The 25,762-nt window shown below is 42.7% G+C and overlaps 2 protein-coding genes across 5 annotated transcripts in view; both read left to right on the top strand.

Annotated features, from left to right (window-relative positions):
- LOC113157977 (LIM domain-binding protein 3-like) overlaps nucleotides 1-16,370 on the top strand; it is a 26,471-nt gene extending 10,101 nt beyond the window's left edge. The window contains exons 4-13 of one of the 2 annotated variants that reach the window (XM_026353605.1): nucleotides 855-924; nucleotides 3,839-3,861; nucleotides 4,676-4,864; nucleotides 11,889-11,945; nucleotides 14,259-14,455; nucleotides 14,529-14,892; nucleotides 15,109-15,289; nucleotides 15,539-15,659; nucleotides 15,751-15,866; nucleotides 15,969-16,370. In XM_026353605.1, coding sequence (XP_026209390.1) covers nucleotides 855-924; nucleotides 3,839-3,861; nucleotides 4,676-4,864; nucleotides 11,889-11,945; nucleotides 14,259-14,455; nucleotides 14,529-14,892; nucleotides 15,109-15,289; nucleotides 15,539-15,659; nucleotides 15,751-15,866; nucleotides 15,969-16,058 — 1,408 coding nt within the window. In that variant the 3' untranslated portion in view covers nucleotides 16,059-16,370. The remainder of the gene's footprint in view (nucleotides 1-854; nucleotides 925-3,838; nucleotides 3,862-4,675; nucleotides 4,865-11,888; nucleotides 11,946-14,258; nucleotides 14,456-14,528; nucleotides 14,893-15,108; nucleotides 15,290-15,538; nucleotides 15,660-15,750; nucleotides 15,867-15,968) is intronic. The other variant, XM_026353606.1, reaches the window with a different exon arrangement.
- Nucleotides 16,371-19,620: 3,250 nt separating this feature from the next.
- LOC113158551 (bone morphogenetic protein receptor type-1A-like) overlaps nucleotides 19,621-25,762 on the top strand; it is a 46,248-nt gene continuing 40,106 nt past the window's right edge. Inside the window, exons 1-2 of one of the 3 annotated variants that reach the window (XM_026354529.1) lie at nucleotides 19,621-19,636; nucleotides 20,043-20,254. The gene's annotated coding sequence lies outside the window, so the exon portion shown is untranslated. Of the gene's footprint in view, nucleotides 19,637-19,871; nucleotides 20,255-25,762 lie in introns of those variants that run through there. The other 2 variants (XM_026354526.1, XM_026354527.1) reach the window with 2 other exon arrangements.

Below are 25,762 nucleotides of genomic sequence, written 5' to 3'. Positions count from 1 at the left end.
ACATGTTTTATGTTTCTTCCCTCTAGCTTGTAATTGACATTCTGAATCAAAAAGACTCAGGATGTAAAATCATCCCACAGAGCTCAGTGTCTCTAACCTTCAGCTTCTGTGAGGGTTTCCTCCTCATTTCACTTCATTCATGACCCTGACACACAGCCGCAAACAAAACAGAAGCAGTTTGACCTTTAACACTGACGAACACACAAAGCAGGGAGAGTAATAAAGTCTTCAGTTCGTGTTTTTCCTGCTCTGTAATAGTAAGTGTGTGAAGGTCAGTCGGTCGGCGCTGACGTGCCGCCATCATTGATTGATTTAATAGATTTATCAGGGTCGTTAACATCCGGCGACGACTCTGGACAGGTGGGTGTTAACAACAGTTTATGACTAATCACCTGAACTTCCATCCTCAGTATCTACGTCCTGATGGTCGCTGCTGTCGGATGATGAAACTCCTCCTCATGTGTCTAAAGCTTTGTGCGACCTTGTCTGTGTGAAGGTCACTGCTTCTGTTCAACCTCTCCTAGTTATTCTTTCTATTATTTTCAGACTATCGGACTCACCAGGGCTTTTCTATAGTCGGTGCACTCTGACCTCTGACCTTTGTCCTCTTCTTATTCCCAGCTGAAAATTGCCTATTATTCTTCCTTTTGTGTCCGTCTGCTGATCAGTAAACAGTGATTTCATGGATTAGATAGAAGCTGCTTTCTTAATGCAGCCTGGTTTTCATGTACACAGTGTCAGATTCTGTTCTGTTCATCTGCACATACTGTACGTTCCTCTCTGTAGGAAACTCATTTTCTTGTCATGTTGTGAAAGTCAATCAGATGCCAACCTCAGTTTTCTCCTTCCTGCAGGGCGAAGCGCCCTGTTCCGATGCCGGCACCGAGAATGGACGCTGTCATTCCCGTGATCCCTCACCAGCAGGTAACTTCACTGTAAAAAATTATAGAATACACCTGTAGAGGCTGAAACTGATCTGTTGCTGGTCACACTAACATTTTCAGTGCAGCTTTAAGTCCGATGGTAAAAAAACGTCACCGCGTCAACATGGTAGAAAAAAGTGATGAAGTGAAACAGCAGTTTGGAAATGACGGGAAATGTTTAAATATGTAAACGTTAACTCACAGTTTCAGTCTTTAGCACCGGGTTACTGGACCAAATCACTTTCTGCACCTAACACTGGGTAAATTTAACCCAGTGTTATGTCGGTGCTGCATTTTTTTAGTGTGTAACACAGAGAATTACAGCAGGGCTGATGTGTTTTTGGGTGCTGCCACGACTGATTCACTCCCAGTGTGTCAGGACTGTGCAAATGTTTTTGGCTCAACCAAATTAATTTAATATTTAATTGAACCTCTGCATTTCAAACTGCACCAGTTCCACATCTCCCTCCATGATCAGGGCTCTGTGAGACCTGCACCAGCTGCTGCAGGAATATGGGTGGAGGTTTGCTTGTTGTCATACCGCAGAATGAATTTGGGTCCAAGTGATGTAGAAGAATCTAAACATGTAAAGCACCTTACAGTTTTGCACGGTGCCGTTTATACACTGATTATCCACAAAATGATGAACATGTGTCAGAGCTCGTAGAGCATCACAGCTTGTTGCATATGGGACTGTATAGCTGCAGCCTGGTCATATGCTGATCCGAGTCCTGTTACTGCTGTGGGCGGTTGGTGTGGACTGAGAGAACCGGTTAAATAAGCATCGTAACCTGACACAGGTTCAGAATCACCAGCTGCTGTTTGTGCAGTGAAAACCCTGAAACCCCAGTTGTAAAGGACTCGGATGCTCATCTCTGGGCTGAGAGACTTATTTCACACCTGCTAACTGAATAACTCTAAATGTAAAGTGTCACTATCTTCACCCCTGAACTCTGTAAACGTATATACTGTACTCATACTTATAGTCTCATAATGCCGTATAATGTTAATACATTGTGGTTTAAACTCTTTGTAACTGTAGAATCTGGAAAATAGTAAAACAAATAAATAAGGTATTGATAAAAGTATTTTAAGTAAAGTAAATGAAAATATTTACAAAAGTAAAACGGTTTGAAAATATTCAATTCATAGTTAAATATGATTGAAAATGAAGGTTAGTGATATAGTTACTATACTTACTTCTCCTTCACTTTTTGTTTTGGTTGGCTTGTTCCTCACTTTGAATAAAAGATAAATGACTAAATGTAAATGTATGTAGTTATGTAGCTTTATTTTTACCTGATGCAGAAATTTTTTATTTTATTTAACTGGACGATTCAAATATTATTATTATTATTATTGTTGTTGTTATTATTATTATTATTATTATTATTATTATTATTATTATTATTATTATTAATTATTGATAGTTGTTACCCAACATTCTTCTCCCTCGACCCCCCCTCCATCTGAAGCCTCAGTCGGTGCAGGTCAATGGGCGCCTGTCAGCCTGCAGTGCCTCCTCCGGGCCTGTAGAGGCAGACTCTCCTGGAAGGAGAGCGTCGGCGGTCAGCCCCACTCAGAGGAAGCAGTATAACACCCCCATTGGCCTGTACTCAGAGGAGACTCTGAGGGAGATGGCAGCGATTCAGGCGGGTTGGCCTGCGGGGTATGTAGAGACGGAGAGGAAGGGGTAAACGAGCAGCAGGTGGAGGTGGAGGTGGAGGTGGAGGTGGAGCTGCTCTGCTGTATAAAAGCCAACTAACCAGATGTTTTATATCAGATTCTGAGCAGAGCTGCTGCACATGTGGAAATCAGAAATCAGTAAGTAAAGAAACTAACTCTGTCCACCAGCAGCTCCTCTGAACCTCTGCTTTGACCTTTGACCCTGAACAGAAGGAGAAAAGTGAAACAGAACATTCAGTGGATCAAAAAAAAAGAAGCTGTGAATTCAGAATAATCAAGTTCTTCAGAGGCTGGTCAGGAGGCAGGACCTACATGTGGTTTGTGGATCTGTTATCAGCTGTGAACCTCCAGGAACCACGTGTTGGTCCAGCTCAGGTCTAGTGGGACACTCTCTGCCCCCCCCCCCCCCCCGCACTCGTCTTTGTATCCATGTAAATAAATCGGACATTTGACACCTTCTCTGCTTTCAGTGTCACAGACATTTGGTTCTTTGTGCTTCACACAGCTCAGAGGGTTCAATGATGACGGGGGCTGTTAGTGGGTGGGTGGGGGGGGGAGGGAATAGGAGCCAAGAAACATATTACTGTCCTTTAGACACACACACACACACACACACACACTCTCCTGTAACGGATCAAAATACTCACGTCCACTTTCAGCACTAAGCATTACACAGCTGAAACACACACACACACACACACACACACACACACAGTTACCCAGCATGCCTGGGGTGTTTCCTCAGTTCACAGTGTGATTCGGTTACTGTGTCAGTGATGAAGCCAAACAGCTGTTGGTTCCTCTGGCTGCTGTTAAAGGTCAGGAACCTTCTGGACACATCATCACACCAAAGTTCCTTCCTTCCTTCCTTCCTTCCTTCCTTCCTTCCTTCCTTCCTTCTGTCCCTGTATCGGGTTCCGATCATCGAATCGTCCAAATGTGTCAAATATATTCAGTTTCTTATTACATCAAATGAAGAGAAGCAGGTCCGACTCTTTTACATTCGTTTATCCAGGTGAGTTTACCTGAAGGTTGGTACAGGAACTGGGTCACAGCCCCCACATGTTCACCTGTCACCTGGCCTCAGTGTTCTTGTCAGGTGATTTAACAGCAGACTGTGACTGGATGACCGTGGTTACTGAACTGTGACTGTGTTTCTATAATGACTTTGTCTTCTCTGTCCCTCTTGTCTTTGTCTCTCTTTCACCTCCTGATGCTGGACAACCCAGATTTTCACCCCCGCTGCTCCCAAGTTAGTATCCTCCCCTGCTGAGTGCATCTTGGATGTGTGTTTGCTCTTTTTCAGGCATGGTTTGGTACTGTGGATGATTTGAGACTGTGTGTCGTAGTGTTCCCTGTGGGGCTAAATCGATGTTCATTTACTGGGTCAAATGTCATCATCACGGTTCCAGCCTGTTGTCTCCTGCTGTCCCTCCACTTTATTTATTTATTTTATCACTGATGACTAGGAGTCGCATTCAGACGTCGGCTCATCATGAAACAAGGCAAACAGCTTTCAGTGCAAGTATTTACAAACTCCTCTTCAGAGTCACGAGGTACTAACACTGGAACCAGACTACCTGCCTGTGTTCATTAGAGCCCGTCTGCATCTCTTCCTGGTCATTTAGTGTCTTTTTCAAGTCAATCTGCTCTTTATTTGTAGCCAATAGTTTTCTATCAAAGTCCAGTCAGATTTTTGGACGTTTTGCCTGGTGTGTGTCGTTGCTGCTGCTGCTTGAATAGACGACTGAAACCTGTGTTGTAGTGAGAACATCAAGTGTTTGGCTGTGTAGACGTTACCGTGTCGTCTTTACTACATCTTTTTGGCAGCGTGTGTTCACTGATGTAAATCAGTTTATTTCGATTTCATGAAATGTGACGCCTGCTGTTTGTCTGTTTGCTGTGACCGGATGTTTCTTCTCCATCGACTACACCACCCTCCTTACTGCTTCCCATGCTCTCTTTCCTTGTATCCTTTCCTCCATCTGTCCTTCCTCTTCTACGCCCTCACACTCCTCTCCTTCACTACCCCTCTGCTCCCACACTGCTCCTCCACCACCCCACAGCCCTGGCTTCAACCCCGCCGTTCTGAAGGACACCACCATCTCCACCCATAAACCCATAGAGGTGAAGGGCCCTGGAGGCAAGGCCACCATCATCCACGCCCAGTACAACACACCCATCAGCATGTACTCACAGGACTCCCTCATGGATGCCATCGCCGGACAGACGCAGGTCAAAGGGCACGACGCAGGGTAAGAACAGCACCGCCACCTCCCACCGCTCCAATCAAGCTTTCCCTCCTCCTCACTCTCCTTCCTTTCACTGACTGTGATTCAGTCACTCAGCTCCAGTCGGAGCGATTCACTGACTTTGGGAGGTTTGTTTTTGGAGGCTAGCTGCAGAGTGTCGTGCTCACTGGTTGTAAAGAGGTTACACTGGTTATAAAGAGGTTACACTGGTTGTAAAGAGGTTACACTGGTTGTAAAGAGGTTACACTGGTTGTAAAGAGGTTACACTGGTTATAAAGAGGTTACACTGGTTGTAAAGAGGTTACACTGGTTTTAAAGAGGTTACACTGGTTATAACAGAGGTTACACTGGTTGTAAGAGGTTACACTGGTTATAAAGAGGTTACACTGGTTGTAAAGAGGTTACACTGGTTATAAAGAGGTTACACTGGTTGTAAAGAGGTTACACTGGTTATAAAGAGGTTACACTGGTTGTAAAGAGGTTACACTGGTTGTAAAGAGGTTACACTGGTTATAAAGAGGTTACACTGGTTGTACAGAGGTTACACTGGTTATAAAGAGGTTACACTGGTTATAAAGAGGTTACACTGGTTGTACAGAGGTTACACTGGTTATAAGAGGTTACACTGGTTATAAAGAGGTTACACTGGTTATAAGAGGTTACACTGGTTGTAAAGAGGTTACACTGGTTGTACAGAGGTTACACTGGTTGTACAGAGGTTACACTGGTTGTAAAGAGGTTACACTGGTTGTACAGAGGTTACACTGGTTATAAAGAGGTTACACTGGTTATAAAGAGGTTACACTGGTTGTAAAGAGGTTACACTGGTTGTAAAGAGGTTACACTGGTTGTACAGAGGTTACACTGGTTATAAAGAGGTTACACTGGTTATAAAGAGGTTACACTGGTTGTACAGAGGTTACACTGGTTATAAAGAGGTTACACTGGTTGTAAAGAGGTTACACTGGTTGTAAAGAGGTTACACTGGTTGTACAGAGGTTACACTGGTTGTACAGAGGTTACACTGGTTGTACAGAGGTTACACTGGTTATAAAGAGGTTACACTGGTTGTACAGAGGTTACACTGGTTATAAAGAGGTTACACTGTGTTGATAAGAGGTTACACTGGTTGTAAAGAGGTTACACTGGTTATAAAGAGGTTACACTGGTTATAAAGAGGTTACACTGGTTATAAAGAGGTAAGGAAAATAGTGTTTTCTACATTATTTGACGTTTCCAGATTAAAGGTACGTCCGCGGAGGGTTCTTGTACAGTGTTGTTTGTGTTTGGATGTTGACCATGTGATCACATGTTCCTATACTTCCTGTAAAGGTACTGTTACTAGAAGGACTTGATTCCTACACATACAACATAAAACTGATTACGTTACTGTCCTGTTTCTGTGTCTGTGCATGTTTTTGACTGTTGCTTCTTGGCTTTTTTAGCTTCACATTTCCTTCCTGAACCATTACAGAGATTCAGACTCTTTCATTGTTGTTGTTGTTGGATGTTGTGGCAATCACAGAAATAAATATGTCTGTGTGATCCTCAGCTACTAACAATCAATTTCCCATCTGTTGGAAAATTGCATCAGAAAGCCTCAGCTGCTCTGTCTTTACACCCTGATAAAGGAACTCTGACTGACAAACTGAAGACGGCTCCTCCTCCTCCATCAAACTCTCACAACAGACACAAAGGAAACACTGGTTTTACTGAAACTGAATGTTCTGACGCTCCTTTTCTCCTTCTCTTCGGGTCGATATCTGCTCGTTCACCTTAATATGACATTTAAATATTGAATAGTTTATTTCTGATGGTCGTTTCTGGTTTTAACGTCACTGTAGGATTTGAAGAAATAACCTTTTAGTTTAGGCTTCACAGCTTCTTCATCCTCATTTCCACTTCATGTCTAAATCGATCAGTTTTTAAAAAATGGGTTTCGAAGACATTCCTGTCTTCAACTACAAACTTGAACGTCCACACACATTCATCCTTAATTCTGGATTCTGTCTCATGTTGACTCTGTTTGGTTGGGTTGGGGGGGATGTGGCGGTTCCAGTACTCTCCCAGTTAAAGAGCATCTTGTAGACAGCAGCTCCCCGGTCTATCAGGCCGTCCAGAGTGCAGAGAAAGACCCGGACCTGTGCGAAGGAGGCCATCGCAGCTCCAACATGCAGTCCAAGTCTTTCCGGGTCCTGGCCCACGTGACGGGAACTGAATCCTGTAAGTTTCTTAGGCTGGTCTCATTTTGTTGAATGTACACCACAGTAAACTGTGAAACATGAGCTTCACTTCAGCCAGTTACTACAGTAAAATCCTGCTCAGAAAATCCACTGCCCGTCCAAAAAAACAGTCCCCACCTGCATTCAACTAAGCTAATAGGTCAGAGCCTCCCACTGGATAATTACTGCATGGATGAGTATTGTTCAGCTGCTAACAAGTTATTGAACCCAAACTGATGCAGTGAGTAGCTCCTGATTTCTTAAACAACCATGACTGAACACTGTGGTTGTGGGAAAGATGTTCATCTGTTTCAGAAGAGTCAGATTAATGACATGAATCAAAGAAAACATCTGAGTTCTTAAAACTGGGTTAAGAACTGTCCAATAGAAGAAGGTCATGTGGTGTGATGAGTCCAGATTGACCCTGTTCCAGAGTGAAGGAGCATCAGAGGAAGAAGAGAGGAGGTGAAGTGATTATGTAATGAAAGCTAAAAACGGTTCAACAACACATTAGAGTGTGTGACTGTTTTTTGGACGGGCAGTGTGTTTCATCACGATGCACAGAACAGTCTCTGGATCATTTCCTGCATTTAATACTAGTATAAATACATTATATATTAAAAAGTACATTATATTATATTTACTTCAAGTAAGAGTACTTCTAGCTCCGAGTGTGTCAAAACCCCTCATAATACTCCAATACTCCAAGTTTTTTATCACAGCTAGAACACAAAGTGCAGGTCCACACAGCAACACAACACAGAATATTTGGACCTTCACTTTTTGGTTCTTGAAGCTGTCTAGAAACAGGTTTATTATAAATATGAGGTGGAAGGAGGCCAAGTCAGGTAGAGGTAGAAGACAGGCAAGCAAAGTGGGAATAGTAAAAAAGAAAATCTGGCAAGGATCAACGGAGAAAGAGACACGGTGCTGAATTATAGTGAGAAGGCAGAATGAGGTGCAGGTAGATGAGACCATCTGGTGGCAGGAAGCAGAGCAGCAGTGTATTAAAATTCAATCATTCATATTTTTCTGTTTAAAAATAAAAATGTGCAGACGTGGATTCGTCTGAGTGACTATTGTCTCCTCTCCTGTGTGTTTTCTGTCGGCATCACAGTAACAGAGGAGGAGAAGGAGGAGGCGCTGAGGAGGAGCAGGTATGGAGCAGACCTCTGTTAGACAGCTGCTGACCCCCGGCTCCTCACCTGTTCACTCTGCCCCGCCCCCGTGCACTCCACCTGACCTCTCAACACATCACCCCTGACCTCCATCTACAGCACCTTCATAAAGTCCCTCCAACCAAAAGTCGTGGATAGATTAATAAAGGGGCGACCGGGAAGCCCCGAGTTGTAGTAGACCTAGTAGACTTCAGTAGTCTACTGAAAGAACACAACACGACTAAAGAACACCGAACAAACAAAATATCTGGAGGATGGAGAGAGTCTGAATAATAATAATAATAATAATAATAATAATAATAATAATAATAATAATAATAATAATAATAATAATGAATATGACCACAAACAGACACGAAACCAGACAGACAAGGCTCAGAGAGACATAGAAGTAAAATTACCACAAAAAGACAAAAACAAATTTCTATAAAAGAGTCAGAGATAAAAACTGTCATAAAAGATGCCGTTAAGATTTAAGCTGTAGTTAGCTGAGTTTACCAGAAGGTGGCGCAGTCGGATCGATAAATTCAGTTTGTCCCTTGTTGAACAAATTGATATAATATAATATAAATAGATTATAGATGATTAGATGAGACCTGATCTTCAGACCAACACAGCGTATTTAAGAAAACATTCACAATGTTTCACTTTTTTACTGAACACACAAAAATTCACAGTTCATCTGAAAAGTAAGTGAACCCTTAGTGTTGGGACAGATTCAGAACAACAGCTTTAGCTGCTACTCTGAGGTTCTTCTTTTAACCTTGTGCTTTTGGCATGAACTAGATCATCTCCATCCATCATGTACTGTCTCTAATCCCAGAGAGCACTCTACAACCATTTGAATTCTTCTGTCCTTGATCTTATTTCTATCTGAGGTGTTCTTTGGGAGGTTCACATCATCAGTTGCTTTTTGTGAAACAGGAGGATCTTTGAGTCACTGAAGCTCTAACCCAGAACCTCCGGTGTGGTCTTAGTGACTGGACTCCAGGTCTGTGAACTGCTGACGGAGGGTTCACATACTTTTTTTTTTCCAGCCTACACTGTGAAAGTTGGCTGATCTGTTCATTTAAGATGAGTTTAATGCAAACGTCTGTGTTCCATTAGTTTAGACAGATTGTGTTGGTTGTCTGTCTTCACCTGTTTATCCTCAGTTCAAGTCTTTTGGGCTAAGTGATGATTGACAGAACAACGTTTGGTATGTGATGAGTCACAGCTCAGTGCTGTGAGGACGTTTCTCCCTCATTAACTAACTTTAACTGCTGCTGCTGCTGTTTCAGTGTTTCTCCAACAGATCAGATGAATCCTGTCTTAGTCCTGCCTCGTGCAGCCGTGTATCAGACGTCTGCTTCATCTCTGAGAGGACAAACAAACCTTTTAACCCCCCACCCGCCGTTCTCGTTGTCTCAGCACAGATGGATGGAGCTTTCTCTGCTCCGCACATTTATTTAATCATCCTTCCATTATGCACAATCGATCCCCGCTGCCTCCTCCCTGCCTGTCCCCCCCCCGCCCAACCCCCAAACCTGCAGCCTGCCTCCGTCCCTCGTCAGACTCCATTCATTGTCCAATAACTCAGCGTGAGTCAATAGGAGCAGAGGTCAGGCTTTTATCCTCCAATAAAGAGACTGTGGTTTTTCTTTTTGCCTTGAAGTCGTCCTGAGGGAAGCTGCTCACATTTGAACTTTACTCATCTTCATCTTCATCTTCATCTTCATCAGAATCAGAATCAGATCTCCATCAGTCAGTCAACTCTCATCAGCAGATCGTGACCACAGGCCGCAGCTCACAGTTAATGTCGACTGACAGACTTCATGGAAATCTGCCTTCAGAGGAGACAGGAAACACGCTGTGATGATAAAAGAGGAAGCACAGTGAACAAGTCTGAGCAGAACACTCCACAAACGCGTTGATCACGTTTACTGAGGAATATGCGTCATTTCGATTTTTGCATGACAACATCAGATGTTTAATCTGATGTGTTTGATGTTTTACTGCATGTGCTCTGTAAATAACTATTTACTGTCACTGTGGATCCTAACCACCCTTCCTGTGCTGCAGCCCTACTGAGCATGCTCCAGCCCCCACTGCTCCACCTGTTAACGCTGCCATGCAACTGCTACCTCTGGACCCCCCTCCCACTTCCCCTGACCCCGCCCCTTACAGGTAATGATACAATGATAAAACCTGATTTGATCCTGATCTTAGAGTAGAGACGTGTTCCACCTGGAGCTTTGTGGACGTGTGCTGTTTGTGGGCCAGTGGAAAAGTACGACATCTGCAAAAGGTCTTCGCTGGCTGTTTGTTGGCTGTTTGTTGGCAGTTCGCTGGCTGTTTGTTGGCTGTTTGTTGGCTGTTTGTTGGCTGTTTGTTGGCTGTTTGTTGGCTGTTCGCTGGCTGTTTGTTGGCAGTTCGCTGGCTGTTTGTTGGCTGTTCGCTGGCTGTTTGTTGGCAGTTCGCTGGCTGTTTGTTGGCTGTTCGCTGGCTGTTTGTTGGCTGTTCGCTGGCTGTTTGTTGGCTGTTTGTTGGCTGTTTGTTGGCTGTTTGTTGGCTGTTTGTTGGCTGTTCGCTGGCTGTTTGTTGGCTGTTTGTTGGCTGTTTGTTGGCTGTTTGCTGGCTGTTTGTTGGCTGTTTGTTGGCTGTTTGTTGGCTGTTCGCTGGCTGTTTGTTGGCTGTTTGTTGGCTGTTTGTTGGCTGTTTGTTGGCTGTTCACTGGCTGTTTGTTGGCTGTTCGCTGGCTGTTTGTTGGCTGTTTGTTGGCTGTTTGTTGGCTGTTCACTGGCTGTTCACTGGCTGTTTGTTGGCTGTTTGTTGGCTGTTTGTTGGCTGTTCGCTGGCTGTTTGTTGGCTGTTTGTTGGCTGTTTGTTGGCTGTTCGCTGGCTGTTTGTTGGCTGTTCGCTGGCTGTTTGTTGGCTGTTTGTTGGCTGTTTGTTGGCTGTTCGCTGGCTGTTTGTTGGCTGTTTGTTGGCAGTTCGCTGGCTGTTTGTTGGCTGTTTGTTGGCTGTTCGCTGGCTGTTTGTTGGCAGTTCGCTGGCTGTTTGTTGGCTGTTTGTTGGCTGTTTGTTGGCTGTTCGCTGGCTGTTTGTTGGCTGTTTGTTGGCAGTTCGCTGGCTGTTTGTTGGCAGTTCGCTGGCTGTTTGTTGGCAGTTCGCTGGCTGTTTGTTGGCAGTTCGCTGGCTGTTTGTTGGCTGTTCGCTGGCTGTTTGTTGGCAGTTCGCTGGCTGTTTGTTGGCAGTTCGCTGGCTGTTTGTTGGCAGTTCGCTGGCTGTTTGTTGGCTGTTCGCTGGCTGTTTGCTGGCTGTTTGTTGGCTGTTTGCTGGCTCTCTTTTAGCTCTGTTTTTGATCTCCAGCACTTCCTCAGGGAAATATTCCCTCCACTTTAGTTCCCAGCTGGTCTCTTACCGTGTCTGTCTGCTGCTGAGCAGGCAGGTGACGATGGGTTTACCTGAGTTGTTTGATGATAACATGCTGAAGATACAGAGATACTGTAGATCCTCTGTCTGTGTGAACCCGTCGGCAGACATAGAAATATAATGAAGACACGTGGCACAACAGGTAACAGGTGAGTTCTGCAGCTTGCAGATCGTCATAGTGACCTCTGCCCTCTGTCGTCTCTACACCTGCAGCCTGAAGCGACAGTCTGCGGCTGGTTACAACCTCCAGCACAGAGCTGCAGTCTCCAGGTACAGAAACCTGCAGGGCTGTTGTTTCTCGTTCAACTCGCTTCACGCTGCCAATAAACAGAGGCTTCGTTTTCTAAAAGTCGTGGCTGAACCACGAGTGGAGTCAAGGCCTCAGTATGCATCAGATTAACTCTTTGTGCCGTTCGGTTTCGTCTCGGTCGGTGTAATGTGCTGGAGGGACTTTTACCTCTCTGGTACCTTCTGATTAGACCTGAGACAAGTGCCAGGCCCAGTTCAAGAAGTGGTTCTATAGTTCTGTTTCACTTCTCAGCGTCTTCATTTTTGGAGGTGATCACATGAAAAGTGAATTCCATTAAGGTGAAGACATTTGTCCAACCTGACATTGGAAGCGTACTGAGGCCTTTATTTCCTGATTAGTCGACGCTGATGGGAATTAAACCTCTAACCTTGGCAGTGCTGGTTTATTGCTCAGGACCACGTAACTGTTGAGTAACAATTCCATCCTTTCATCAGCCGAGTGATGTGCTGAATCTCCTCTAACTGGTTCTAAAGGTGCACTTGGTTTTATTACAAAACTGCTCTTTGCTCCTAAAGCTGAATTCAGTTTTTGGGTGGTTCTCATTTAGGCGCTCTCTTACTGCTTCATGACCAACAGAGAACCGGTTCAGTTCTCAGACCAAACCAGCAGATTTACACAGCAGCACTATTACTGTACGTCTTACCGGACACGACACGGAAGAACAGAGCAGGCTGATAAGATCCAGCGGAAGCTAAAAACTGAGTTTCTTCAGTCGACACACTTCTTTGTTCTGATTCTTCTTCTTTTTTTGAAGTTTACGTGCGTTAAGCTGCCTTCTGGACTCGTGCTCCACTTTTTTTGCTTTCATGGGTTTAGTACACGCCCATTTGTGGTGACGATTCCTGTTTGGATCATTTGAATTCTGGTTCTTACTGGGAACCAGAATTCTTGTACTGAACTGATCTGACCAGTTCTCTGTTGGTGAAAAATCACGTCCTGAATCTCGTGACAGACAAAGGTAACATATCCCACTGATTTGGTGATTTGGAGATCGGATAAAGGTAAAAACCTTTTTTAGTTAACAAAAGTAACAGTAGAAGGTGTTAATTAGTTTACGAGCTGATTAATAACATGTTAGTGTTACCAAACAGACAGAGGGACATCTCGTTCCAGGTACAGTCCTGTTCACCATCACTAGTGGCACCCATGACGTTTAGGTACATAATGTGGAATATCTCCTAAAAAGTTAATCAAATTAAACTTTGAAAGAAGATTTTTTCCAAAAAGAACTTGTGTTTGATACAAAAGTGTAAAAAAAACTATGGGAGGAGAAAATAGAAAAATAAAAACTCTCACTGTGGTACTGGTGCTGGCATCTTTTACTGTAAGTCAGTATAGAAACACACTCGACTCACCTGTGGTAAATGACCTACAACAAGACACTTGTCAGTGCCATGGAAAATGGTGGAATTCCTGCATTTCTCATACTGAGCGACGGCACCAAGATGACAACCGCAGTCCTTCTGGGAAATGCTTCTGGTGAACAAAAAATGCGCATGATTTTATAAGGAGTATTCCCCCCCTACCAACAGTTAAGTATGGTGGAGGATCCATCATCCTGTGGGGCTTCTTTGCAGCTTCTGGTACTGGAGGCCTTGACTGTATCACAGGAATCATGAAATCAGAGAATTACCAAGAGATTTAAGAGCAAAATGTTCTACCCGGTGTAAGAAAACTTGGTTTGAGTTGAAAATCAAAGACACAAAGCACACGTCCAAAAGCAGGCAGGGATGGTTGAAAAGGAAAAAATGGACTGTTTGAAAATGACCAGCAATGAGTAATGATCTTAATCCCACTGATAATCTTTGACGAGAGCTGAAATCTCTCTGCTTACTGCTTCTTACTGCTCATCCCATTGTTTCAGCTTCTTCTTTGAAATTACAACAAGTTAAAAAAATATGTTCTGTGTTAAATGACTTTGGACCTGATGATAGAAATGTGGCACATTTCCATTTATTTCTGAAGATACTGTACAGGTTAAGCAGAACGTGAAATAATGGTGAGGAGGGCTGTAAGAACGGAAAAGAGACGGACTTCAGTCCAGACAGAACGTCCTACAAAAAACCTCGTCCATGATTTATCCCAAACAATCCCGACTCTAAAAGATAATCAGTGTTAAATCTCTAAACCTCCTGTTGAAGATCCCAACTGTAATATTATCAATAACCTTTAAATGAAACCACAGCTGTGGTTTGTTTACTTGGGTTTCTGGACATTAGGAACTGATCTAATCTAATCTAATCTGTTCCTGATCATTTTTCCTGGTCTTCCAGTCAGTACACGCAGCCTCCTGTCATGGATCAGGCTCCACAGGCCCCTCCACCGCGGCAGTTTCAACCAATGCCACAGCAGTACCAGCACCCCCCCATGCAGCCAGTACCCCCCACCCAGCAGAGCTCCATTCAGATCCCTGTTGGCTCCGCCCCTCCCAAGGTGGTCAGCACTGCCTGTATCTATCCCTCTCAGCCAGGTGAGAACACGCTGCCCTTTTAAAATACTTGTACTTCACAGTACTGCAGTAAATATGTACTTTCTGTCTCCAGCTCCGGCTCCAGTCGCCCATCAGCCCCGCCCTCCAGCTGCTGTCCCCGCCCCCCCTCCAGGTGCTCCTGCCTCCTCTAACAGACCCCCCTGGGTAACTGACACCAACTTTGCTGATAAGTTTGACCCCGGTAAGACCACCACCACCACCACCATGAAGGTGCAGCCGCTGCCCCAGGCTGCTCCCCCTCCACCAGCGTACATCCCCAACGCCTCCCCCGCTGCACCTGTAGCTCAAAGCCCCGCCCCAATCACACCCAGCCCCGCCCCTTTCCTACCTGTAGCCAGGGGCGTGGCTCAAAGGGCGGAGAGGTTTGCCGCCAGCAGCCGTACGCCTCTGTGTTCCGCCTGCAACAGCGTCATCAGGTAATTTACACATTTTATGCACATTAGCTACAGTTTGTCTCTATTTTACTTTAAATAAAGTTTGATTAAAATAATTTTAACAAAACTTTAACCTGGTTTACAGTTTTCATCTTTTAATATTTTACCTATTGACTCAGAAACAGTTGATTTCATGTCAGGTAGCTTATTGTCAATATTGTGATGAATCTAAAGAACGTGTGTTGTGGTTGCTTCCAGGGGCCCCTTCCTGGTGGCCCTCGGCCGGTCCTGGCACCCCGAGGAGTTTAACTGTCACTACTGCCACATGTCTCTGGCGGACGTCAGCTTTGTGGAGGAACAGAACAACGTTTACTGTGAGAACTGCTACGAGGAGTTCTTCGCTCCAACCTGCGCTCGCTGCAACACCAAGATCATGGGGGTGAGAGGCTCCACCTGTTGACGACCTGTGTACCTTTGATTCATTTATCTGCTTAATGTGATGAGACGATTCCTCCTTTAATCGTCGTCTTGATCTATCAGCTGCTGTTTTGTCTGTAAAGTGTCAGGTAACGTTCAGGACCCCGTCTTTTACACGGCAGCGATCACACTGTTGTTGTCCGACAGACTTTGAACCCATCACACACACGTCTCACTGTGTTTGTGCGTCTCGCCACGTTGTGTGTTGCAGGAAGTAATGCATGCTCTGCGGCAGACGTGGCACACCACCTGCTTCGTCTGTGCAGCCTGCGGCAAACCTTTCGGAAACAGCCTCTTCCACATGGAGGACGGAGAGCCGTACTGCGAGAAAGGTGCGACGAGCACAAGCTGAACCCTGATCACACTGTGTGAGTCAGTAAGAATGAACACAAGTTTCACATTGTGCTTGTTTGTTCCTCTCAGATTACGTTGCACTCTTCAGCACTAAGTGTCACGGCTGCGACTTCCCCGTCGAAGCTGGCGATAAGTTCATCGAGGCTCTGGGTCACACCTGGCACGACACCTGCTTCGTGTGCGCGGTAAGAACTGATCCTCCAGCCGGTGTTACTTCTCCTACCTGGGTGAGAACACACCTGTTACAGTTTAGTGCATCTTCACTCATACATTTTCTGTAACTGCAGGTTTGCCACATGAACCTGGAGGGCCAACCTTTCTACTCAAAGAAGGACAAACCTCTGTGCAAGAAACACGCTCACGCCATCAACGTGTAGGCCTGACCACTGGTCGGTGCTCAGCAGGGGGCCGAACACGAGGCCATACGTTTTACAGATGTGTGTAAAGGCTCTTTATGGAAACTACACTTGGAGATGTTTGAGAGGTTTTCTGTCCATTAATCTCAACTCTGCCTGATTCTGCTTCAGAACGAGAACATATGCAATAACAAAGTCCTGTTTTCTGTCCCACTACTCAGTTGTTTATGTGCAGCAGTTGTTTTTCTGTTGTGTTGATGTGACCGCTGAGCTGTTCACTTCACACAGTTTGTATGAAGTTTAATCAGAATCAAATAAAAACCCATAAATATAGTTCATATATGTAACTTTACAAAACAAACTAACTAAAATAAATAGAACAACAATACTAGTTATCATCATCATAATAATAAACTGTAACAGTTCACGTAGATTTTAATAATAAAAATGCAAGTAAGCGTGTAAATGACCTTTATGTAAAATACACTGGCTTGCTTAAATATAAACATACATTTTTAAATATAGTTTATAAGTTAACAAAATAGTTTAAAAGTGTTTTTAAGGAATTCCTTTTTTAATTAAATTCTTCATAGACACAATAAGAAAATATAATTATCAGTACATTTAAAGAATTTTAATATTTTGTAAATTTGTAATAATCAAATAAAAAATAATATTTTCTTCACACACACACACATACATATATATATATATATATATATATATATATATATATATATATATATATATATATATACCACAGACTTTATAGAAACAACCAGGTGAAACCCTCAGAATCTGTTCTCAGACTGGGGCGGTGGTCTGGACTCTAGTGGTCTGACTGCAGCTGTGTTACAGCAGAGCGGCACATGAAGGAGCCTCCTCTGAGGTGTGTCTGACCGGTTGTTAGGAGTCAGACTGGCAGTGCATGTAACACAGAGGTTTCTAGGTGACGCTTCTCGCTGCAGGTTCAAAGGAAAAACAAGTCCAAGTGTAAAATGAATTCATGTGTTACATAGTTTTCGTGGCTCAGCGACTCTGAACATCCTCCTCTGTCTTCTACAGCAGATAAACCTGCAGCTGTTCCTTACTGCCTGTTTTCAGAGACTCACAGCGTGAAGACAGTTCCTGCTCGCTGTGTTTCGGTGCATTTGAAGTTGTTTTTCCAGGTGGACCTGCTCAGGTAAAGGTGTCTGAAGATGCTGTAGTGCAGCTACTAATCCCTCTGTGGCCTCACGTCCAGTAGATGTCACACTGCAGCAAATAACCTGGAATTTCATATTTATCATGTGATATTTATTTCAGAGCTAATATATCATCACTGCTGCGTTCAGTGCTCATCAGCGTTGTTTGGTTTTTGGCTCACTTGGCTTCATGGTGTATTTTAAGTGTCCATTTCTTTTCCCTTTTTGTATTTACACTGTAAATGTTTGTTCTGAACTTGAAGGGTTCTTTTTTAAAGTGGTGTTTTTCACTACAGAACCACTCACAGTAAAGGTTCTGTTCACACCGAGTCCCAAAACGCTGGATCCTAAGTCTCCAGTGTTTTTATGAAACAACCTACACAGCAGCGAATGTGGTGCAGTTCATCTTTGGTTTCACGTCCCAGCTCAGATTCTGATAAGTTTTCACATGGGTCTGAGCAGATATTTGTTCCAGATGTGATGAAGTCCCTCCTGGTCCCAGTGTGGAGGTATAAAAAGATAAAGCACCGAGCACACATTCACATTTGAGCCAGTAACCTGTTAATAACTGAATTAACTGATAGAACAGTTGTCCATGAACCACAGAGTCGGGGTTCAAACCCCGGTTCCTGGCTACAGGTGAAACCCATCATACATGTGCAGCCGCGTCACAGGGATCAATAAAGCAAACGCAGACGTCATTTGAAGCTCTGGTATCTTCGTAGAGAAGCTGTGGCTTCAATTCAGCCTTTAGGAGCTGCACCTGAAGATCCACTTTAGATCCTCGGTAGACCTCTTCTGATGTTCTGCAGTGTGAACAGAACCTTTACATTTCCACTGATTCCCACTTTTTCTTTAAGGTGAACCTGGACTTTTCCCGTGTCCCTGCAGTTTTCTGTGCCTTACGCCTCTGTGATCTGTTTCTGTCTGACCGACACGCTCGGCCAGCTCTGAGGAGTCTGTGTACAGTTTTTACTCTGAACATTTTCTACAGTTTGAGTGTTTTGGTTTTCTCTGAGAGTGAATGTGTGCACGCAGCATGTCGAGCACGTCACTATTAGTTTGCGTCAGGGGGCGCCGCTGTTTATTAGACAGTTTGAGCTGCAGGTGAAACATTTATTTCAAAAGTCCTGAATATTTGAAGAATGTCTGTGTTGCAACTCAAATAAATTGAGGTTTGTCAAATATTACACACAGTACTGGAACCTAAATGAAGATAAAATGATTAAAGCTCAAAGAGGAATAAACAGAATTTTCTGAGTAAAGGGTTTGAGCCTTCAGTTGGGAATAAAATCATTTTATCATTCAAGACAAATTATTGGTTGAAACAGGTCAAACTGAGAGAAGAACAAAAAATAAACTTTCCGTATTTCAAAGCAGTTACTGGTATTTTTCACTACACAGTCCCCTCAGTAAGTGTCCACTTGTTGTTTTTTCCATTTCTAAATAGAACAGTAAAATGTGCAAAACGTGAAGAGGAGTGAACAACTACCTTTATTTAGGTTGTAATTAAATATTCTAAAACACTCTTTAATGTTGAGGCCTCACATTTTCCTCCCGAGCAGTAAAACTCAAAGTTTTCTTGTCTTGTTGGTAAAACATAATTATCTTTGGTCATTTCACCAACAAGAAAAGCTCCTGTTGTTGTTAGTTTGTGTCTTCTCTGTTTCGTCCATCACTTTACACAAAGTTCCTCTTTCAGTTCTGATTTCATGTTTAGTGACGTTCGTCGTCCGTTTTCTGGAACTCTGACACAGATCCTGAGTTTTAACTAAGTTTTGCAACAGTGACACATTTTTTGTCACATCCTCTGTTACTAAGATATTTTAGGAATAGTTATTATTAGTAGTCTATTAGTAAGAGGAGGCACGAGTACACGTACTCAATACTCAAGTAAAAGTGCAAGTACCTCCAAAAAACGTCCAGCTCTACAAATACTCTAGACAACAATAAAACTTATTTTAACACTTTACATGCTGATTATCCAGAACTACACATTTATTAGTTCATTAGATTATGGTTTAACAATCTGAAAAGTGAGAAAAAGTACACTATTTATTTATTTAATATTAAAAGTAAAGAGTAAAGGTTACGTCAAATCAAAATGACGTAAAAAAAAGACAGTAATTACCTAAAATTTGTGTGTAAATATAACAGGTTACTAACTATTACTACTACTAGTAGTAGTACTGGCAGCAGTAGTAGTACTATTTGTAGTAGTAATACACAAGAAGTACCGTTAACAGACAGCAGGGGGCGCCTGGGCCACTTTTAGCGTTAATTTCAAAATAAAAGCCTCACTCCGCTTCCTTCTCTGGAGACCTAAAATAAACCCGGTCAACGCCACAGTGAGAATGTAAAGTACAGTAAAGTACTTTTACTCAGCAATCCACATTCGAGGTACCTAAGGTTAACGTGAGTACTTCCATTTTATGTGATATTGTATTCTGTTTGAAACAGCTGAAAATCCACACCCGGAGTCTCTGGAGTTTTTATTGATTACTGTGATTTTTCCATCTTTCACCTGTGAAACCTCAGTTTACAGCACAAATAAATCATTTCTCCACGTAAGAAAATCTCTTTTCTCTGCTGTGGAGCTTCAACATTAGTTTAAGTTAAAGGTTGAATTTTCCAGTAAAGGTTCAGACGTGTCTCTTTGAATTAAACTCAACTTGTTGGATTTCTGCAGAAACTTCATTTATGACTCAAATCCCATCCTCTCTATATCACTGCAGTACTACTACTTCTGGACAGAAAGTACATTTTTACAGCATGTACTTCAACACTAGCAGGAACCTCTGCCCCTTGTTTTGAACTACAGAGTGATCCCTCCCTTCGTGCGCAGACGATCTCTGTCCGGCTGGTCGTGCTCCATCACCGCCGAACGCAGCGATCGACGGAGCGGGGACCGAGCACCGAGTCGTCACGGTGCCGCTGTTGTGGAGGCACTTTGGACCCGACGTTCTGCAGAGAGGTAGCGTCGAACAGGAGCAACACGTCCAGGGAGACATCACAACGGAGCAGAACAGAGAGGTGAGCTGGATCAGTCCAGGACCAGGTCTGCGGGTCTGAACCCGACTTATGGGCTTTGTCTATGTGCTGGAACAAGCGCGTCTCTGTTGCATCTGGGTTGGAATGTGTTGACGATTTGTCGAGTTTAAAGTCCCCGTAGTTTTTAAATGTGAACCGTGTAAATGCTCTGAGTAGAACCTGTGAGCAGCTCCCGGGTCCGGTTGTGTTGCAGAATTAAATCCACTAATTAATCCGAGTTCGCCGAACTGATTTTCTGTTGTGTGTTGGCGCCAGGAGATAGACGCATCCCTCTGGCTGCTGTCGTGGAAAAAGTTAGTTTGACCTCTGCTGCAGCTCCGGCTCCGTGTGTTCGAGGGTTAAAACCACTAAACGTCCCACGAACACGTCTCTCCGGGCCCCGGTGTGTAAACACCGACCGGAGCCGGTGGTCGGAACCAGTTTCCCACTTTATTTGTGTCGGTAACGGTCGAAGTGTTGAACGCTCGTTAGCCACATTCCTCTGTTAGCTTAGACTGAAGCAGCTCGTCTGGTTCGAGGTAAAGTGAAGCTTTTAATGTTTAAAGATGAGTTAAAATAGAAAAAGAAAACGGTTAAATATCCATTAGTCTGATTATTAGTGAATGTTTAACACGTTTCAGGTTAAATGAGCTGCTAGCGTTCAAACCCCAGGTTAGCTTGTTGCTATTTGCTAACTCTGATTTTGTTGTTTGTAGCTTCGTGAGTTGATTTTGTTAAAAAGAGAAATACAAAGTTTAAAAGTTGGATGTTGATGATCTGTGACTGTTCATTTGTGTTCATTTCTAACTTAGTGTGGCTGCACTTTGTCATTCTAACTTTTAATCTGATTAGTGGTGGATTTTAGCGACACTTACTTAAGCTAAAAGCTAAAAGTTCTTTTTCTTAATTCAGTCTGTTTTAAAAACCTCACACATTTCATGCTTAGCCTTTCTCTAACGTGACATTTAATATTTATCATTTTAACATGTTTGTCTTAGTTTAGACAAATCCATCATCGTCATCATCATCGTCAGGTTTCTGCACATTTGAATTCTGTTTTGTGTTAAATTCAAAGATGAAATGAAGAGTTGGGACTTTAGACAACTTCCAATCAGTCCATCTGTACACAACCTTATTAAAATCACACTTTTGTTAATGTAAAATCATGGTCTGCTATTAATAAATGTACATATTCTAAAGATAATCTAAAGATTTACCACTCCAAGTTTGATATTATTCAGGTAATCCTTGACTTTAGCTTATAAAACATTTCAATTTAATCCAAAGTGACATCTTCAGACATTTAGTTTTGTTCAAACCAACATTCCCAAATAAATCATTTGTTGATTCATATGAATGAATGAAATATTAGTTGGACCTTTAAAGGATCCAACAGTGTTTTCTTTGCCCAGATCAATATTAGTTATACCCTTTTAATCAGAAGACTTTGTCGTAGATTAGAAACCAAATGAATGGATTTTGTTTGTCTTTAGAAAATACACCTAATAATGTAAATATGTCACTATCGGCACCATTCAGCCAAGTTATTATTCAGCCAGCTGATTGCATTTGCAGCAGAAGAAACGTAACGTCAGTCTTGTTGTGAAATCTTATGACTTGTAATTTAATGTAAACCTGGAGTGGTCTTGTTGTTTCATCCAATGGGAACTGAACGGTCTCAGTCAGCTGGTTCAGCTTCCAGGAAAACCCAGATCAGTGAGGTGCTGGGTGAAATGTTGAAGTGGGTTTGGATCCACAGGTTCAGTCTGAATTAACTGAACTGGATTAGATCCTGGCTCAGTGTAAACGGTAATACGTTTGTCTGTCGGTAGTCACCACTGTAGTATTTCTACTCGCTGTACTGCTGTTGTTCTTCTGTCCCTTTGCTAAAATAACAGTCTCAGAGCAGGACTTGCTTGTAACTCAGTATTTTTAGTACTTTATCTTAAGTAAATTATATGACTACTACCTCCACTACTTGTTAGGTGATCTGAAAGTAGAGTGAGTGTAATTCTTCGTCTCATTTGCAGTTTTATTTATTTATAACTTTGTTCCTTTTAATGTCGCGTTGTTTTATCTCTGCTCTGAATCCAGTGATTCAGGATTTAAATAATATAAAGATGAGAATGAGAAGAATTTAGGAACTAAACAGCTAACAACAATTTTTTACATTTTGCATCAACTTATCTTCTTGAATGAAGTGAAGGCATTTTCTTATGCCTGTTCCTGTTTTTGTCAGTGTTTGGATCAGCGGAAATGTCTGCTGCTGTTTTCCAACTGGAAATTAAAGTTCATCTAAATCTCCTCTGTAAGTCAGTCGACCTGTGTTTAAAAATACTATTCAAAATAGGGAAATGCACATTTTGTCAGCAGTAAGTTGGTGTCATGAAGGGCAAACATTCAAAGTATAGTTATATTAATATTTGCATAGTGGAAACCACAACATTTTACATACATTATATTTGCATGAAAGTGTGAACATCTCCCTTTGGTCACTAGTGTGGTGGAGAATCTAACTTATTATGTTTGTATGTAGTAGAAGTAGTGTTGTAGTATCTCTTTGGCCAATAGAAGCAAGAGGAATCATTCAAGCTAGAAAAAACTGTTGTGACTTCATATGGTGTGTTTTAATAGATTGACATCAGATATGTTGGAAAGTGAGGCAACCCAACTCACAGAAAACAGATTTTAGACGGAGTTCTTTCTGTACAACTGCTGACATCCCAGCACTGGGCCCATCATGTGCTTTCAAAACAGTAATGGAGGATGATGAGTATGGATGTGCTTTAGCTCATCAGTTTGATGCGATACAGATTCAAGTGAAGTTATGTACGAACACTCCTGGTTGCTGGTCTCAAACGTCACACAGTTGCCCCCAAACCCCAAGTCCTGCTGAGCTGCTGACAGCGCTGTCAGCTAGCAGGAGAGGACATTGTAGTTAGCTAATTTTAGACTCTTGGGTCATCAGCACCAGAGTGGAGAGCATCCGTTATCAGCCGACACGTGCCCCCCTGCACGCCCTCCTCCTGTCGGGCTTCACACCTGTGTCTTTTTCCATCACACGTCTCTACTTTATTTTGTGGTTTGGTCAGTTTGAGACTTGTGAATCTTGTGTTGACAGCCGGAGTCCTGCTCTGTGTGCAGCTACGTAGCTAAAATAGTGCAGCGAGACAATAGAGTTGACTCAGGGTTTAATCAGAAGATGTAAAAGTTAAGAACATATCCTTTAAGACAGTGGTGCCCAACCCTGGTCCTCAAGGCCCACTGTCCTGCTTGTTTTCCCACTGCCCCTGTCCCACCCTCTTCTGATTACCTGAATCAGGTGTTTTCAGCCAATCAGAAGCTGATTGGAAAACAAATAGAACAGTGTGTCTTGCTTTAAAGATGTTTCAGGGTCCTTCTCTTCAAAACCGCTGTGACTGTTCTTGCAAACTTGCTGTTTTTGCTAAAGTACTGTGAAGTTACATTTATGTTAATGAAAACATTTGGATCTAATTCATGTTAGAAATAATAATGTTAAAATAGCTGCTCAAAGGCAAATATTTAAAATTTCTTGCTGAGAGCAGATAATGATTTAACTGCAGAGAAATATGAACGATCAATCAGTTTCAGACTGATTTTGACTAAAGATCTGAGTCTTGAATAGTGGAATTCCTATTTGCTTTATAAGAGACTCTGCACTCCTACACCTTTGCTGTCCGTTGCCTCTTCCTCCCTCCCCATGCGTTGGCTGGAAGGGGGAGAAGAGGTTATCGGAAGTGGGAGGGAGGTGTTACAAATCAAAATCCAGTATTATCCATATGCCAGACAGCTGTAAATTCCACAGCCAAGCCCAGGATCTGTGTTACTGAAATAACAGACTGACTGACAGCTTGCAGCTCGGCCACAACAGCAGAGAGGGAGGGACGAGGGAGGAAGACGTTTGAGGGACTGTTTACTGTGAAGAACGCTCCGCCTTCAGCAGCTCAGGGCAGGTTAAGACCAACATATAGTTTGGTTTACAGCTGCAACAATTTGTTGATCATATATACAACAGGGAAATAAAACTGTAAATTTAATATTTTAGGTTTTGTTTATTCTAACCAACCAGTCTTTATTTTATATAAGACAAACAGGACATTGAGACAAACTGAGACTATGTGACAGTATTACAGTAAAAAAGCATTCAAATTGATTTAATTAGTTTTTCTAGTAAAAATCTAACAGAGCGTTTTAATTGCTGATATATTCAAATTACACACGTCCTGGTTTTCTTTATCACATCACTGGCATTCATATTGCAGTAAGATGTTTTTCTGCAGCAGCCAAAGGAAAACGTTCTCCTCAAACATAAACGGGTTTGAAGCACAGAGAAAGGTTAAAGACGACACACCACAGCATCACTCTCGCTGAGGGAACAGATGCCGTTATCTCAAGATTCAAAGATTTAAGATACAACGCATTTATTGTCTCGTGCACAGTGAGGAAAACATGTTTCCATGTACAGTGAAATTCTTCCTTTGCTGTCCACATGTATGTCAGAAATACCCTGCCCGTCCAAAAAAAAAAAAACACACACTCTAATATTTTGTTGGCTTTAGTTTTGATTATGGCACGCGTAGCCCTGTCCAATCTTTAAGCCTTTTGACCGATTAGCCTCAATGACAAGTGGTTTTCTTAAGACTACACAGCTGTTTAGTCCCAATCCCTTGACGTCCCTGCACACTATGTGTGAAAATGCTCTGAAATGGATTAACATCTTTTCCACGGCCACATGATGTGTCTTCCAATCTGGTTGTTTAAGAAATGAGAAGCTACTCACTGCATCAGTGAGGGTTCAATAACTTGTTGACAGCTAAACAATACTCATGCATGCAGTAAGTAGTAGTGTATGCTTAGTTAAATCCAGGAGGTGACTTTTACTTTTAGACGGCCAATGTAAACACAAATATACAAGCATTATAAAAGACATAAACTGGTTAATAAATAAAAGTATATGGACTGGGCTGGTTAAACTGTGTTCAGACCAGCTAACACACCTTAGCTCTAACTATGCTACCACAGAAAGCTCAGAAAAAAAACTGCTGCACAGTTTAGTGACTTTCCCGGTACCTCACAGTTTTTGGACTTTGTAGTGTTGTGCTAACAGATGTTTACTTTGCATGGAGCGAGAGGAAATCTGCCTCAAAGTGAACACCTGTACAGTGCTCAAATGATGGTCAAAGATAATGTATCTGCAGTAGTTCTGAGTAGAGCTGCAGTGATTGGTTGATTTGCAGATAAGTAATTGGATTTTTTGCTGATTGAGCCATTTTCTCTGTTTGATTAGCTGATGTGTTTTCTGCTGCTTGTGTTCTAGATAGCAGACTGATAGAGCTGAGAAGGACAGAGAGAAATAACACTCTTTTCAATGCAAACAGTCTGAATTAAAAGCGAATTGTGAGCGACTCAGAAATGTGCTGGGCACTAGGTAGTTTGAATTTTAGTCTTCAGGTGGACTTGATTTAGAAACAAGGCATCATCGGCCCGTGT

This window comes from Anabas testudineus, chromosome 15 (assembly GCF_900324465.2).
Source record: "Anabas testudineus chromosome 15, fAnaTes1.2, whole genome shotgun sequence".
NCBI lineage: Eukaryota > Metazoa > Chordata > Actinopteri > Anabantiformes > Anabantidae > Anabas > Anabas testudineus.
The sequence above is the reverse complement of the archived record's forward strand: the minus strand, read 5'-3'. Positions and strand labels throughout refer to the sequence as shown.